This window comes from Enhydra lutris, unplaced genomic scaffold (genome assembly GCF_002288905.1).
Source record: "Enhydra lutris kenyoni isolate GAN:26980312 unplaced genomic scaffold, ASM228890v2 scaffoldscaffold3, whole genome shotgun sequence".
Classification (NCBI taxonomy): Eukaryota; Metazoa; Chordata; class Mammalia; order Carnivora; family Mustelidae; genus Enhydra; species Enhydra lutris.
The window spans coordinates 50,755,904-50,774,531 of NW_019154087.1; the positions used below are offsets into that span (position 1 = coordinate 50,755,904).

At 34.8% G+C, this 18,628-nt stretch overlaps 1 protein-coding gene across 4 annotated transcripts in view; it reads left to right on the plus strand.

The window, feature by feature from the left end:
• The window catches only part of LOC111155074 (Rap guanine nucleotide exchange factor 2), a 239,101-nt gene that overhangs the window by 175,353 nt on the left and 45,120 nt on the right, over positions 1-18,628 (plus strand). For all 4 annotated transcript variants that reach the window (XM_022515113.1, XM_022515123.1, XM_022515131.1 and 1 more), the window contains one exon: positions 11,180-11,311. In XM_022515113.1, the coding sequence (XP_022370821.1) occupies positions 11,180-11,311 (132 nt within the window). The remainder of the gene's footprint in view (positions 1-11,179; positions 11,312-18,628) is intronic.

Below are 18,628 nucleotides of genomic sequence, written 5' to 3' on the forward strand. Positions count from 1 at the left end.
TCCTACTCCAATAGCTGGAAAACTTGGAATAGTGTCTGGTATACTAGCATAAAATGGGTTTTCAATAAATGTGTTTGAATAGGTACAAGAACTCTAATGTTTATTTTATCCAAATTGGACATAGTACTATAAGGTCAAGATATTTTCAGAACACTACCTACTTCTCCTTAAGGGATTTAGAATTTCATTGTGGAAGATTTTTCACAAATAGGTCTCACTGAGTATTTATATGAGTTAATATATACATATGTGTTAAGACAATGTATATGAATTATTTATGTGAGTTAATGATAATGTGTTTATATGAGTTAAGATAATGCCAGCCTTTGTACCAAACAAAACATAATGGCTCAAACACAGTAGAAGTTTATTTCTCTTTTGCATGAAATCTAAAGCAAGTACTCTTTTTTTTTTTTTTTTTAAAGATTTTACTTATTTATTTGATAGAGATCACAAGTAGGCAGAGAGGCAGGCAAAGAGAGAGAGGAGGAAGCAGGCTCCCTGGAGAGCAGAGAGCCCGATGTGGGACTCGATCCCAGGATCCTGAGATCATGACCTGAGCTGAAGGCAGAGGCTTAACCCACTGAGCCACCCAGGTGCCCCTAAAGCAAGTACTCTTGATTGATTACTTGGTGGATAGTTCCCTTATAAGCAGTGTTTTATGGATCCAATCCCCTCTATTTTGTGGCTCAGTTGTCTAACCCTCAGAACAAAGCTTCTGTTGTTGTCCAACAGAGACTGTTTTAATGGAGGGGGGGGAAGATCTTGACAGTCTTAAGGAAGGTTTTTATAAGTAACGTGTGGAAATGGCATGTATCGCTGGTGTTTGTCCATACTTGTAAGGCTTGAACTCACTTAAATGGGCACATATGTAACTATAAGGGTGGCTGGGAAATGTGGTCCAGCTGTGTTTCCTGGAAGGGAGGACACTGCTGAATAACTAGCCAGTCTCAGACATTTTATGGTATTTTGTTGTCTAGAAACGTTAGCACCTTTGCATTTGGATATGTGGTAGCTTGTGCAACTTCTAAAGAGTTAAGAGCTACTTGTAGGTTAATGTTTTTAATTCTGTGTGAGGCTTTCTTCCCAAACCAGCTATTTATTTTTATTAAAAAAGAAAGCAGCTTAAGGTTCTCCATAGATCCCCTGGGAATCTTTTTTCCTTGACTTTAAACACTCATTTCCCTAACTCCATACTCCCTTGAGCACTTTTACAGCTGGGATAACTAAGCATCGTCCCTTTGGAGCTCATCAGAGTTGTTGTCTAATTGGTTGCAGAAGTTGGTTTCTGGTATTACCAGCAACTTCTCAACCTCTCCAGAGACTGCTGCTTCCATAGCACTGGTCCCCCTTTGTCCTGGAAAACAAGAGACCGAGGAGTCAAGTTTTAGCAACTGTAAGAGATTATAAGTTTTACCATGGGGATAATCACTAATTTTGCTAAAAAGTGTATTTATTGGGCTGGTTTTCACATTAGAAAATAAAGCTGTTCTTATATTAGTGTAAACTTCCTTTAAGGCATTTACCATTTAAGTAAGGGAGAAGATAGATGCAAAGATTGGGTTAGAATATGGCCTTAAATAGTAAAAATCTAGAGTCAGGGTACAGAGTAAAAAGGGTAGAGATTTTGGAGCCTCTTACCCGGAGGCTTTGGATAAGTCACTTGAGCTGTTTGAGCTTCTGTCTTTTCAGCAACATCTGGACTTTTTACAGGTGTTAGAACAAATAGATATCAAATACTGAGCTCCTTGCTCATTACACAGTACATACCCCCCAAAAATGGCTGTCATTATTACTAACATGAGGACAAAATGCACTATACTTAAATAGTGGAATGCTACTGAGAAGATGATGTTAAAATTACCTAAGTGCCAGCAGCTGCCATGTATTTTATTGACAATTTCTTGGATTGAGTGATCTAGGCTTGTTTTTTTTTTTTTTTTTTTTTCTTGGAATCCCTTGGAGGAATGTGCGCTTCTCAGATCAGTGGTTATTGATGATTGCAAATAAATTGAAAAGAAGAAGGTATTATATGTTGTGCAGGGGAGTGGGATGGGGAGGTGGGTTGAGAATGGAGTGACTCTCTCTTAAATCATCATAAAATTGTGTGTCTTAATAGGGCAGCAGGACATTTCATTTGGCCCTATATCATGATCATTTATCAACTATCTCAGTATTTCTGTGGAAAACTATATAGACCGCTTGTTTTATTTTAGGTTCCACATAAACATTTTCATTTTGAAAAAATATAGCTATCTTTCAGATGACAAATTTTCATTGGTTCTGATAGTAATTATAGAACTGCCCTCACTATGCCAGGTGTCTTCCTTTAAGATGATGAAATCTGTTGACTAACCTATACCTAAGTCTGTATGTGTGTGCATAGTTTTTTCTGATTATCAAATGTTAGGAAAATTATATATCAGGCAAGTACCAGAAAAGGAGTTGCTCTCCTCGCATATTTTATGAGGTTCTCTCTTAATTTATTTTACATTAAAAATTTTTTAAAATACTCTTCAATAAGGAACATAATGCAGCAGTGACCTCAAGCAGTGCTAGCTTGGAGTGCTTATAAGCATCACATGATGGAACTGGTATAAAGGAGTTAAAAAGCTTTACATTTTACACAGATTTAATAATGATTCCTGGATGTGTGATCTCAAAATGGCAAGTACTGGATATTGCCATAATATTTTATTTAAAACAATTTTTTTAAGATTTTATTTATTTGACAGAGAGAGGCAGCAAGAGAGGGAACACAAGCAGAGAGTGGGAGAGGGAGAAGCAGGCTTCCCATTGAGCAGGGAACCCGATGTGGGACTCAATCCCAGGACCCTGGGATCATGACCTGAGCCGAAAGCAGATGCTTAACTGACTGAGCCACCCAGGCACCCTGCCATAATATTTTAAAGACGAGTTTATAAAGTATATAGTAAACAACTTTATAAAGAACCTATAGGACAAATGAAAAATCAACTTCACTAATGTACATTATCACATACAGACTCAAAGAAGTAACGTCTCAAACAATGTAGAAGAAATGAAAATTCTGTTAGGAAGCAGATGTAAAGTTTTAATAAATTGATTTTATGAATGTTAGAGTGAAAAATTATTTCAAATTAGTATTTTTCTGTATGATATTAAAATTTGCACAAGAAACTATATTAATTAGTTGATATAAGCAGCCATTTGACCATTTCATTAGTATCCATGAGTTTTCAGGTCAGCTACTAAATTAATAAATACATTAAATTTAAAGGTTAAGTGTTTGTACTCTAGAGCCAGATGTCCAAAGCTGGAATCTTTCTTTTCCCGCCTTTTCACTACCTGATCTTGGTATAGATCACTTAACTTTTCTGTGTCTTAGTTTCCTCCCATTTAAAAATGGTCATAATAACACCTACTTCATAAGATAGTCCAAAGAGTTAAATGACCTGATGTATCTGCAAGTACTTAGATCCGGGCCTGGCACAAAGGAACTCATATACAGGTGTTTTTATTATTGCCTTCTCTTTGAAAAAAATGGGGCACAGCCTTGCTTTTTGAAATATATGATACCTAAATAGTTCATACACTTTCTCATCATACTAAAGGATTCTACTTTTCTGTTTTAAAGTACAGGTCACATGGATTCCTTCTGTTCAGTGCTTTCTTTCAACATCTAGTAGAAAAGGCTTTCTAAAAGAATTTGCTTAAAAACGTCAATTTACTAGTTTTGGTTATTTTTCTCAGTAGAGGGTAATAGGTACTCTATTTGTGTGCAAATTATCACTATGTCAGAAGTGTAGGAATTAGATTTTAGATAGATTATAATTTACCCAACTGTAGCCAATGAAGTTTATGATTCATTTATGTTACCAACCTTCCAAAACATGAGAGTGGCCTTGCTGCTAGGTCGCTGTCATATCTCAATAGCTAATTCTAACCCATAAAGGTTTATTTTTGGACAGATAGTCATGTGTATAACTTTATCTTGATAACAAGTCTTCTCTATTAAGTTCCCTTTAAAACATTATTTTCATGTAGGAAAGTAGCAAGGAATTTTTGAAATAAAACACAACTAAACTCGCACTTTACTCCTGTTCAGTGGTGTCTTCTGTTCAGACAGTCCTCTACCGGCAGTGTCCTCAGGATAGAAAGAGCATCTTACTGTGGTTAAGCCATACCAGGTTTCAGCATGTCTCTGGGTCAAATACATGGAGGCTTTTGCAGCCAAACATCGTAAGACTATACACACAAAAGCACAAACTCCCCAAGATGTTATCACCTTGTGAGAATTCTTAGCTATGACAATTCGAATGTTTATAAAAGAGAGTAATTGGACTATAAACATATCATGATAATGAGGTTATTCACTTTATAAAATTTAGTATAGTATTCTAAGCAGTGAGCTCCTCTTTATAAACATATGGTTTATTTAAAATGTAATATATAGACTTGGGGGAATATATATCATAAGTAAACTACTATAATAGTAGTGTTAGCTATAACAGTGTCAAAAATAAGTCAGGTCTTTTTCTTTTCTTTTTTTTTTTTTTTATTGTATTTGAAAAACATCTGACCTAAGGTGATGGAGAACCTTGACTGGAAAAATGGCAGAGGGAATGAAAAGGAAGAGAGAGGCATCAGTAAGGTAGATTCTGTGGTTCACAATGATTATTTCATTTAGTCATTGTATTATGTTATATTCATTTGATAGAAGAAACTAAGGTGCACAGAAGTTAATTAACTTGTCCAAAGTTGTTTGACTGAGGAGGAGGTTGACCAGAGGATAACTCCATATATGTTGATGTGAAGCTTATGTCTTTTGAGCCTGGCAGGAAGCTGGGAGAATGTTCTTACAAATTACTACTTTTTGTCAGGTTTCTCTAGTAGCTATAAAGCAAATTCTTGTAGACCCGCTTCTGTGAAACATAGTCATATCGACATTAAAAAAGTCTCCATGTATCTTAATGAGAAATAAATTAGATCTATTCATTTATTAAATTATTATCTCATGATACTTTTGGAAAAACCTGTTTCTTTTATGTTTATGCACAAAAGAAACTACAGATCATACAAATATCTTTCTCTTTGTGGAAAACTGATGGATGATGTAATCAAGAATAAGTATTGGAGCTAGAACGTACCATAAGGTATAAGGGAAGCAAAAATTTTTTCTGATGAATAGTATTCAGGAATCCAAATGTTTACTTTTTCTGGTGTTCTTAAAGAAATATCAGGATTGAGAGATACAAAAGTCGATTGTATTATGAAGTGGCCTTTAAAATGAGCTACTAAATAATATTCCTGCCTATTCAAGCTGTATATAGAAGTAGGTCAGAGAGTGTCAGGATGAGTAGTACCTGAACAGTTGAGTAGTAAAAGAAAAATAGGGGTGTGTGTGCCTGTGTGTATACAGATGCAGAGAGAAAAAATATGAATTGCTTTTAAAACAGAACTTGAGTTCTGAAGTGGGTAAGGGGACAGTGTTTGTGGCTGGATGAGTTTGGCCACTAAATCCCTCTCAGTAATCCACTGGTTTCTACTCTTGGATTCTAGCTACATTAGAAATTCTAGACCTAGAAAGGACCTGTGTCTTAAACAGCATCCATGTGTGGTAATTATCATTAAGCTAACACACTTCTATCATAAATGCTTTATGCCCAGTCATTCATTTAGTCCTCACAACTTAGGTTTCCAATAAGTGATGAATGAGTAGAAAAAATATAAGAGACTGTATTTCATGAACATCTCAGAGAAAAATAGGAAATGTGTCCAGTAACATACCAACTCTCCAACTCTTCCTTGCAGAGATTAAAAACATGAGCATAAAGAACACTCACAAAACTCTAGTGATGATAGGAGGAAAGCAGTATTCATTTGGGTAAATTCTTAGGAATATAATTTAATATAAAGTTAGGTTTGGGTCACTAAGTGTGATATTTAACTTACTTTAAATAGTGTCACTCAAGATAAAGGGAGGATTATGTAGATCCCAACAATTAATGCAAACCTTGCATGTTTTGTTGTAATTATTTCTTGAAGTAAAGTGATTCTAAAGGTTAGTTGGAAATTTCTCAGTGAAATAAATTTCAAATGTTGGTAACAGTAATTGTGTTTTGTTTTGTTTTTTAACTGTTGGATTTCTTAGCAACCCCCTACGCTAATGATAATGCACTGTGAAACATGAAACTCTAGTCCATTTCCATTACATGTCCAATAATATACCAACTCTTCCTTGTAGAGCTTAAAAACAAGAGCATAAAGAAGTCTTTGGTGGGGAGAGATGGAAAGGGAAGAAGGCAGCCATCTTAGCTTCTACTACATTATCATTACTTTGAAGAATTTTACCATTTCAACAAAGTATTGACTTAGTGGTGTCAGAGACTTCAAGGCACTCAAATTCAATGCATTTATGTTCAAAACAGAATTCATTTATTAACTAGTAATTTTATAAATGCCGATCATGGGACTAACTAATAAATCAAAGACTATCAAATGCCTGTTCCTAAATGAGACTTAAGTTTTTTTTTAAAGGGTTTTTTTTTTTTTAAGATTTTTATTTATTTATTTGACAGATAGAGATCACAAGTAGGCAGAGAGGCAGGCAGAGAGAGAGGGGGAAGCAGGCTCCCCGCTGAGCGGAGAGCCTGATGCGGCTCGGGCTCAATCCCAGGACCCTGAGATCATGACCTGAGCTGAAGGCAAAGGCTTTAACCCACTGAGCCACCCAGGCGCCCCGAGACTTAAATTTTTTATATAGTACCCGTTTACAGCCAATTGTTATAACATCCCTTTTTCTCCCAAAACAGATAGATGTTATTATATAATTGATACCCAGATTATGTGAAACTATGATGAATTTTGTTTATGCTCACTTTGTGCATTTAACAATCTGATTTTAATATTACCCTGTGTTTTTTATGTAGTTAATAGTGTTTGCGGTTAAACTATGATTCAGTCATTTGCCTGACAAGTTTATTGCACTTGTGATCCACAAGTACCATATTTTTGGGAATATAGGTTGCTTGATCCAGGAGAAATTTAAATAGTAATATATTCATAAATTGTAAAAATATTTAAATGATAAAAATATGAGATTCCTTTAAATTGTGTTCTTAATTGTGAAATATATTGGTATTAAGATTAAAATATATAAAATGTGTTAATTTCCCCTTTAGCTTAATTATTGTTTAATTTTATTCAGGTAATTACTGTATGTAGTCCCAACTTCAAACTTTTTCTTATATTTTGAACAGTTTTGGCTATAAATGGTGGCTAGCACCACAAGATAATTCACAGTCCCGGTTTAATCTGAAATTTAATGAAATAGGATACTGATAGTAATTTAAATAGGCACTGGGTCAAGTCTAGAAAAATTTGGAATAAATGAATCTTGTCATTGCCATATTGTACCCCTTCTTGGTATATTTTACTCAGACTACGAGTTATACCTCCTAGGGATTGTGTGTTTGACCTCGTGTTTAAACGTGGGTTCCTGTACTACACTTGTCCCCTGACTTCCAATCCCTGTCTAGTTCATTTGCCTCTTAAAGACTATTTCCCCCAGATGTGGGCTCCGGTGTCTCTATTATTCCAGAGTATTGTGGCTGTCTGGGTCAAAGCAGTGCATTTCATAATCTTCCTTTATGGAAACAGCTTCCACAACTTCTCCCATACTGGAACCTGGGCTGAGGTGTACTGTCAATAAAATTTAATCATGATGCTATTATACCAATCTACAGGGAAATTTTTTAAATTTTTAAAACTTCCTTAAATGTGGCATCTGTTCGAATATAAAGAAGTATGCAGTTAATACTAAATTATGTATGCATAATTTATATATTTATGTATATAACATTTCATGCTGTTCTGCAAAGAATACAGGTGGTGGGGGGGGATAAAAGCCATGTTTTTTTTTTTAATTATGTTTGATATCTTTTTCTATTGTAGGTAACACCTGTTTCAATAACATTTTGGGTAGTAGAAGTTACATTTGGAATTGGGACTGTCTTAATCACCTCTATATTCCCTGGCCCTAATAGTCTGACATAGCAGATACTCAATAAGTATTTATAAAATAGAATTGAATTCTTAAGAGTGAAAAGACTTTTTTTCTTTTTAAATACTCTTTATGAGTCTTAGCCTAACATAGGTATGTAATTCTGGTATCTGTGGCTATAAGCTAGCATAGTTGAAGAGACTATAGTATATAAAGGCTGGATCCATGTGTATTCTAGTAGATTTAGAGCTCTGAAGCGCTTAGTACTTTCCATAGAGCAAATTGTTAGGAAAGATGACCAGCTAATGGATATTGAAGAGAAGAGAGTCCTATGAGACTTAAGTAAATAAGTGTCTAGTGAGTGAAAATTCATTAGATAATTTTGTCTTCATTTGACAAATTTAAGCTAATTTTTAAAAAATCACACAATGTGACACATGTCAACCTGAGTCATGGCTATAAAAAATAATCAGTAGAAATCAGTTTATTGTTCTATAATTACATGCATTGATTTATGCCTTTTAAAAATCACTGAGCCATTGAGTAACGTTTCCCCAGTTGACTTCTGCAGTGAGTGACTGAATCAAATGGAAATGTAGATGATGAAGGATATTTATCCTGGTTTTAGACACATTTTAATATCTGATATCTATCACTTAACAACATGCAAAATCATAGTTACTAGTACATCTTGACAGATTTCCATCTTCAAATTGTTCATGAAGAAATCCTGTGAATATTTCACCATTCTACATTATGGATAAATATATATATATATATAAATTCTCAAATTAGAATTGTTCACCTATTTATTCCTTATATGAGAATTGTTATTCTCCTAAATTTTATCTAATATTTCACAGCATCTTCAATTATCAGGTTTTTAAAAAAACAACACTCTTAGTGAGATATGTCACGTTTGCAATGATTTCACACATTTGAGTACATATCTCACTTCTGTAAGCTCCTCTAACATATGTGTTTTTTGTCCATTTATTTGGCATGTAATCATATACCTCCTAATAGCTTTATTTTTTTTATAAAGATTTTATTTATTTGACAGAGAGAGAGAGAGGGAGGAAGCATGAGCAGGGGGTTGTGGCAGAGGGAGAGGGAGAAGCAGACTCCCTGCTGAACAGGTAGTCTGATGTAGGGCTGATCTCAGGACGCTGAGCTATGACCAGAGCTGAAGGCAGATGCTTAAGCCATCCAGATGCCCCCTAATAACTTTATTTTTAGGTCTTTTCTGTGTTTTCCTTGTCTCTTATGAAGTAAAAAATATTTCCATAAGACTATATTTAATGTTATTAAATATCATAGTACATTTATTGAGACATATCTGAACAATTATGAGCTATAAATAGATTTTTCCTCTTTGTTTGAAACTTTGAGGTATTAAAGTTCATTGGTCATTGTCATAAAACTGAATCACCTCCCTTGGGAAACTTATTCTAATCTATGGAATGGCATCTTGTTTTTGGAAAGAGAGAAAGGAGGAGATCAAAGGAGAAAAGGGAATGTTGCTAAGATAAACTCTTATTTAAGTTTTATTTTAACATTATTATTATTCAACAGCTAAATAGGATCATTATGTAGGGAGGGAATAGAAAATGTTACCAGTATTGCATGATGTCGACATATATTTTGAAATGCCAAGTGTATTACTGGCCAATAGTATAGTAAGTGGGATAATATAAATCGTGCCCCCTTTTTTAATTCAAAAGAACTGGTAATAACTTATAAGAGTATAAAATTCTTAAGTCAATGTTTTAGTGTCTCATTCACTGACTAGCACATAGTAAGAGGAGAAAGAGTCAGTAAATATTTGTTGAATGGACAAATATATGGATGCTTTCTTTTTTTTTTTTTTTTTAAGGTTTATTTACTTACTTGAGAGGGAGCAGGGGGAGGGACAGAGGGAGAGAGAGAGAGAGAATCCTCAAGCCAACTCCCCACCGAATGTGGAGCCTGATGAAGAGTTCAATCCCAGGACCCTGAGATCATGACCCAAGCCAAAATTAGGAGTCAGTCACTTAACTGACTGAGCCACCCAGGCGACCCATGGATATTTTCATTTTCTTTCTTTCTTTCTTTTTTTAAATATCGTTTTTTTAAAAGATTTTATTTATTTATTTGAGAGAGAGACAGTGAGAGAGAGCATGAGCGAGGAGAAGGTGAGAGGGAGAAGCAGACTCCCCGTGGAGTTGGGAGCCCGATGCGGGACTCGATCCCAGGACTCTGGGATCATGACCTGAGCTGAAGGAAGTCGCTTAACCGACTGAGCCACCCAGGCGCCCGATATTTTCTTTTTCAATTCACTTTCTCTGTTATATGGGAGAATCGTAGAAGCACTTGAGGGATACTTAGTGAATCTGTTCCACAGAAGCTCTTTTTTTTAGGGTTTAAACATGAACAAATAGAAAATTGATATTTATGTGTATGTGTATAGATAGGTAAATGTCTATGACTTTCTCAAGTCTAAGTTCTTTGAAGGCATTCTTTTCTATTTTCTCCATAGAGCTCAACACAGTTACTTATATAACAATACATTTTGTCAATTCTAAAATGCTCATTTTTGTTTTTTACTTTTTCTTTTTCTTTAGAGAGAGCAGGCCATGAGCAGGGGGGTGGGAAGGAGAGAGAGAATCTTAAGCAGGCTCCATGCCCAGTCCTCCTTGGAGGGCTGATGTCAGGACCCTGAGATCATGACCTGGGCTGAAATCAACACTCTGCTACTTAACCGACTGAGCCACTCAAGCGCCCCTTTTCTTTACTTTTAAATAGCATTTGGGCATATAAGAACCTCAAATCTGTTTTCTTATTTAAGCTATTTCTTGCTTCAAAGTTATATTTATGGGGCTAACAAATAATAGTAGACTAAGTTCCTCAGTGGTGTATACTTAGAAAATTGTCACTCACTGAATTAATTGCTCACCCAAGTAAGCACCTCCAAAACCACCTCTTTAAACACTGAATGTAGTATTAAGAGTCATTGAATGTCCATAAACTTTAAAAATTTATTTTGTGATTTTTTTTGGTACATTGGACAATATTTAGTAATTTGTGATTTTGAAAAATGAAAGATCTTTCCTAGTACTTTTGGGTAATGGTATAGATAGAATATAATAAAATGTTTCAGTGTCTTAAGAGTTCTTGATTCAAATTGTAATCCTGTTTCTCCTGCTCCTTCCATAGCTTCCTGCAGATTTCACAAAACTACACCTTACTGATAGTCTCCACCCACAGGTGACGCACGTTTCTTCTAGCCATTCAGGATGTAGTATCACTAGTGATTCTGGAAGCAGCAGTCTTTCTGATATCTACCAGGTAAGAAAGTGTTTTCCTTGTCATTTGCTTCATTTTTATGTATGCCAAGGAGTTTTATGATTCTTAATTGATAGGATCTACAAAATAAATATATATGTGTATATTATATGTACATACAGGTACATAAAATGTTAATGTTATACTATTTACAATGTTACATGTTATAATATGTTATTTTATTATATGTTAATGTTATAATATTTATAATATAATATGTCACAAAATGTTACAATATATTATAATGTTCTAATATATTTTATATATATAACATATAAAATATGTTTGTTTTAGGGAGTAGAACTACTGTCTAATTGTATTTGCCTCTGTTATTACCAACTATCAGAGTTTTATTTTATTTAATTTTTTTTAAAGATTTTATTTATTTATTTGGCAGACAGAGATCACAAGGAGGCAGAGAAGCAGTCAGAGAGAGAGGAGGAAACAGGCTCCCTGCTGAGCAGAGAGCCTGATGTGGGGCTCGATCCCAGGACTCTGGGATGATGACCTGAGCCGAAGGCAGAGGCTTTAACCCACTGAGCCACCCAGGCGCCCCAATTATCAGAGTTTTAATAGAGTGGTTACAATGGAGATGTTTCTCTTGACTTTAAATATTGTATAAAAATGACTACAGACATATAAGGTTTTTGATTCTTAATTAAAACTGTAGGGGAGAACTGCAGAATTATGCCATTATAGTAAGTTTTTCTAATTAAAATCTTGAGATTATTATGATTAGATCAATGAATTATATTTTTTTTTGCATTTTTAAATTTTGTATAGATTTGGTTATGTGTATAAAATAAATTCTTATGATACTGATGGATAGAAAAGGAACTAGGACTATGGAATTCCAAAACTGTTTTAAAAGCAAAATAATTTTAATTGGTAAGGAAGAGTTCATTGGCTTAGAATATGCAAATTTGGGAAAAGTGAAACAATGCAAAAAACGTCCGTTTGTGGAGAGGTCTTTAAATAAATGCTACTAATATGGGATTTTGGAAAAAGGACATAACACTGGCTTCTTAGGAATTGTGAATGAGATGACCAAGAAATACTTTCCTTTAGAAAGATGATAGTTTTAGTATCATTGAAATATTCAGGCAGAGCTAAATTTCTATTAAAAAAAAATACTAAAAGTAAACACTTAGAATACCATCAGGGCAAAAATATTTAAGTTCTAAATTTAGTAGATCTTAGAAAATTAGTTTTGTTTGAAGGAGGTAATAGGTATACACTTTCCTGTAATTCAGGGTATTATAGAAAGTTTACCAACTAATAACCGAAAGACACAAATGCAATTATTTGCAGATTTTTGGCTGATTAAGAATTTATTATTTTGCAATAAGAAATATTACTTGCCTCTTTAGAGTAGCTTTTAAAAATTCTAGTTCGATGGAATATAAATGCAAAGATAGATACCTTACAGTAAGTGTTAACTTAAAATTTTAGGAAGTAATCCCATTTTTCAAATGTTAGAGGAGGAGAAGGTGGCAGATAAGGGTAACTTTGCTCTCCTCCCTCCACCGGCCAGTACTGCCTATTTTTAGAAGTTGAGTTTTTAAAACATTTACTTAAGTATCCTTTATCCTAAAACAGTGAATAGTATAACTAAAGCTGTGCTTTATGGTAGCTGAAATATCATGATAGAGGTCTTGTCTTCTAAATTTCAAGATGGTTGTACACTTTAAAGATCTGAAGTATATACAAACCTGAATGGAACTCCTAGAAGGCAAATTTATAATAAGAATGAAGTAAGATATTCAAATAATTTATTGGGGCATATTCTGAAGGGAATTCCAGCTTTATGTGTTTAACCCTTGAGTAGGCTAGGGTACGTTCATGAGGAAATTCTTGATGGTAAGGAAATATGTGAGAATCTAGACTGTGGGTGAGAACTCAGAATTGCTCTGACTGGTCTGCCTGCAGCCTGACTTTATCCTGGAGTATATAGATGGAATAGAGGGTCCCTGTTTATTTTGTTTCATTTTAGTTGAGTTTCAAGGCTATTCATTTCAAATTTGATGGTAGGGATGTAGCCTGTTTATATCCTTCATATGGAAAAATCCATAGTGTATTTAAGGATTTGCTATTAGCTATACAAAACTAAACATTTAATAGAGATCCCTGATAGACCTTTCCATTATTTTTAAATAAGAAATTCTTAAGTTGAGAAGGAACCTGACAAATGCACCTGGGTCAGTGACTAGTCTTGTGTTTGAATCCTCTACTGCTTTTCTTTTCTTTCTTCTTCTTTTTCTTTTTATTTGTGTGTTTTTTATGTTCATTTGCTAATGTTTCAAGTTCTTATCTAAATTCTCATCAGTTAACATAAAGTGTAATATTAGTTTCAGGGGTAGAATTTAGTGATTCATCACTTCCATACAAAACCTAGTGCCCATCAGAACAAGTGCCCTTGATACCCGTCACCCATTTAGCCCCTCCCCCTTCACCTCCCTCCAGACACCCTCAGTCTGTTCTCTGGAGTTAAGAGTCTCTCTTATAGTTTGCCTCCCACTCTCTCTCTTTTTTTTTTTATTCCCCAATGTTTATCTGTTTTGTTTCTTAAATTGCGTATATGAGTGAAATCATATGGTATTTGTCTCTGACCGACTTAATCTACTGCTTTTCTATCAGTGAAGCATACAGTTTATTCTTGAACATTTCCAGGGACGGACAGCTATCTCCCATGGCAGCCATTAAATCTTTGTGTAATTCTGACTTAGGAGGGCTTTCTCCTAAGTCAGAAAGTTGTGATCGTGAAGTGAGTATAAATGCTTATGAGATAGGCACAGAGAGATTGAAGATGAATGCTGTGTACCAGAGAGAAAAGGGCAGAATAATACTTCTGAGAAGGTGAGAGGAAGGGGGCTCGAGAGCAAAGTGGAATAACTACCTTTAAGAAGAGTAACCTTCCTCTGTCTTAAAAGGTACATATTTATCATGGTGGATTTGGGGTGGGGAGTTGGGGAGTTGAGGGTGTTTCTCTCTCATGGCTTCAATTTTTCTCTCTGAAGAGGTGAGTTCATTTGTTGAGAGTAAGAGGATTGGCAGGTTGAGAGTTTTAAGCAGAGAAAGTTCTGAAATAGAAGTTTCAGGGAGTAGGAGAGCAAATTGTCTAGAGTAATGGAAGCTCAGTTGAGATGGTGCCATCAAATGCAGAGTGATTTCCCTCTGTCCTGTTAAGTAAAAAGAAAGCAAAGACTTGGCTTCACCCAGTCCTGGAGTTTTGTTAAATGACTGTAACACAAAGACAGATGAAGCAACATGCCAACCTCTTTTTAACTGCTGAGCTTTGTTTTTGCATGCCTTCTGCCCAGAGTGTTTTCTCCTAGGTTGATCCTTTTCTGCCTTCATTTTCAAGTACTGTCTTCTCAGAGAGTTCTTTCCTTATTACTTTCTGAAAAGTAGGTCCTACATTTTGGTTTCTTTCCTGGCTGATCCTTTTGTTTAGATTTTGATTGAAATAATTATTGCTTTCTGTGTTGTTCTGTCTGCTTACTAAGATGACAGTTTCAAGAAGATACAGAACTTCTCTGTCTCATCTCCATTTTCTCTTTAGAGCCAGGAAATTGTGGGCATTGGATAAAGGTGTATTGAATGAATGTGATTGAAATATTAGAGTTCACAAGCTGGAGGGTAACATAGAAGCATAGAAGGTAGAAGAGTCTTGAAGACTGAAGGTCATGAGTTGAAAAAGGGTTATCTTGGAAACAGGTGAAAGCGGTTGAAGGTAGGAATTTGTTGGCAGTAGAAAACGGAATGCCTAAGTTGGTGATATGAGATAGTGCAGTTCTAGGTATGATAAGATCCTAGCTACATAGTGTAATTATCAGAGCAATAGCTTGGTGGACTGGAAACAGTTGTTCAGAAATAGATCAATAGAACAGAGAAGTCAAGTAAAATGGAATTCATGTGTAAGTACGTAATATGTAATAGAGGAATCCTTACAGATCAATGAAGAATGTGATGGATTTTTCAATAAATGATCCTTGAGGTGGGGGTAGTCATTTTATAGTCTCACTTTTTTATTTATTTTATTTTTAAAAATATGTATGTATGTATGTATTTATGAGAGAGAGGGAGAAAGAGTGTAAGCAGGGGGAGGGGCAGAAGAAGAGGAGGAAGAAGAGAATCTCAAGCAGACTCCATGCTGAGCAAAGAGCCCTACACAGGGGTAGGTCTCATGACTCCGAGATCATGACCTGAGCCAAAACCAAGAGTCAGACGCTTAACTGACTGAGCTACCCAAGCACCCCTGTAGTCTCACCTTATATCATAATTAAAATTAAATTCCATATAAACTAAAGAGTTAGCAAACTCTTAATGGTATAAAAATAAAAAAAATTAAAAGATCATTTGAGGCAAAGATTTAAAGTCAGAATACAACTCACTGGGGCGCCTGGGTGGCTCAGCGTGTTAAAGCCTCTGCCTTCAGCTCAGGTAATGATCCAGGATCCTGGGATTGAGCCCCGCATTGGGCTCTCTGCTTAGCAGGGAGCCTGCTTCCCACCCCACACCCCTCCCGCCTGCCTCTCTGCCTGCTTCTGATCTCTGTCAAATAAATAAATAAAAATCTTAAAAAAAAAAAATACAACTCACTTATGCAGATTAATAAGAAAAATACTCAGCTCACCATATAACAATATTCAAAGAATAAGAGTAAGTAATTTGCAAAAGAGTACATGTAGATATCTGTACCTTAAAATATTTCAAAATCTATTAGTAATTGAGTATATGAGGATTAAATATGCTATTTTCCTGTCAAATTAGCACAGACTTTCTTACTTATAATAAATATTTACAGATAGATGGTCATACACTTGTTATAATTAGAGTTTTTGGAAAGAAACCTAACAATTTTTACTAAGAGTTGTAAAATTGTTCCTGTCTTTTAGGCATAAATATATTTTTAAAGCCTATATTGAAACTAAAAAAAATTAATGTGTAAAGTTAGGAACAGCATAACTTAAAATATACAAACTAGCCTTTTGGAAGCATTAAACTTATTTCCAAATAAATTTTCATACTTTCTACATATATATGGTTTTATAAGTAGTTCTTACTCCCTTGTCTCAGTTAAATTAATATCAGCATTAGCATTCAATATAACCTTCTTCTACCCTAAATTTATATCGCGGTCTGACATAGATACTCTTCGGGTTAAATATGTATGTTTGAAATTCTGCACAAAATTTATTTACATCAAGAATGCTTATTAAGGGACGCCTGGGTGGCTCAGTTGGTTAGGCCGCTGCCTTTGGCTCGGGTCATGATCCCGGTGTCCTGGGATCGAGTCCCGCATCGGGCTCCTTGCTCAGCGGGAGCCTGCTTCTCCATCTGCCTCTGCCTGCCACTCTGTTTGCCTGTGCTCACTCTGACAAATAAATAAATAAAATCTTTAAAAAAAAAAAAAAAAGAATGCTTAGTAAGCAACTCTTTTAACCATGGGGATATTCATGGTTTATTTAATAAGCAAAAACTTTTTTTCATAAATGATTTTAGATACCTGATGATAAAACCTGTGTTGTAGTTATTTTTATTTTAGTTAAATAAATTAATTTTAGTTAAATTAATGATTCACTGGAGCTTTATGGCATTTAATATTTCTTCTGTTCATTTTCTTGATATCCTTTAAAAATGCAAAATAAGTGGAACTAGAGGGTATTATGCTTAGCAAAATAAGTCAATCAGAGAAAGACAACTATCATATGATCTCCCTGATATGAGGAAGTGGAGATGCAACGTGGGGGGTTTGGGGGGTAGGAAAAGAATAAATGAAACAAGATGGGATCGGGAGGGAGACAAACCATAAGAGACTCTTACTGTCACAAAACAAACTGAGGGTGACCAGGGGGAGGGGGGTAGGAAGAGGTTGGTGGGGTTATGGACGTTGGGGAGGGTATGTGATATGGTGAGTGCTGTGAAGTGTGTAAACCTGGCGATTCACAGACCTGTACTCCTGGGGCTAATAATACATTATATGTTTATAAAAAAATAAAAAAAAATTTAAAAATGCAAAATAATATCTTAAGAACTGTATTCATAATACAATATATGTAGTTCCTTTTGATTTCAGGAAATCATAGAGCTTTTGGCATTGATCTGAAAATATTACTAGTTTTTTTTTTAGAATATTTAACTATAATGTACATCTATTTAACTATTTAATTATAATGTACATCTAAATCTGTAATTTAGGACAGGAGTTGTTTGCCTAACTGAATTATGTAAATCTTTCTTCTTGCTCCTGAGACAAATATAATCAGATACTTTTTAAAAGCACCTGTGTGCTTATCTTTATTTAGAATAAAAGTGTTTAAAGACACAATTAATCTTAGTAATATTATAGTTTGGAGGAAGCTAGAAAATAGCAAGCATTTTATTTATGTTTATATATAAATACATATATTTAAAATTTTATGTTGTATGACTTAGCAAAGCAGAAAAATTTCATTGCTTTATTATATTTTAACTATTTTTTAGTAGAGTTGACACTGTTACATTTTTACATTTGTTTGATGTGTACAACATAGTGATTCCACAAGTCAATAAATTATGCTGTGCTCACTACTAGTTTAGCTACCATCTGTCACATACAGTGTTAATATAGTACTATTGACTATATTCCCTCTACTGTCTGTAACTTTTATTCTCCTAACCTGTTCATTATGTATCTGGAAGCCTGTATCTCCCATCCCCTTCACCCATTTTGCCCATTCTCCCAATCCCTTCCCTCTCTGGCAGGCCTCAGTTTGTTCTCTGTATTTATAGGTCAGTTTCTTCTTTTTGTTTGTTCATTCATTTTGTTTTTTAGATCCACATATAAGTGAAATCATGTGGTATTTGTCTTTCTTTGACTTATTTCACTTAGCATAATACCCTATAGGTCCATCCACTGTTATCACAAATGGCAAGGCAAGATCTGATTCCTTTTTTTTACAGCTGAATAATATTCCTGTGTGTGTGTATGTGTGTGTGTATGTGTGTGTGTGTGCGTGCATGCATGCATGCGCATGCGCCCACACATGCCACATCTTTATCCACTCATCTGTCGATATACACTTGGGTTACTTCCATATCTTAGCTATTGTAAATAACGCTGCAATAAACATAGGGATGAATGTATCCTTTTGAATTAGTGTTTTCATTCTCTTTGGGTAAATATCCAGTAGTAGAATTATTGGATCATACAATGTTTCTAGTTTAAATTTGTCAAGGAACCCCCATACTGTTCTTCACACTTATATTCCTAGCAACAGTGCATGAGGGTTCCTTTTTCTCCACATCCCTTACCAATACTTGTTATTGTTTGTCTTT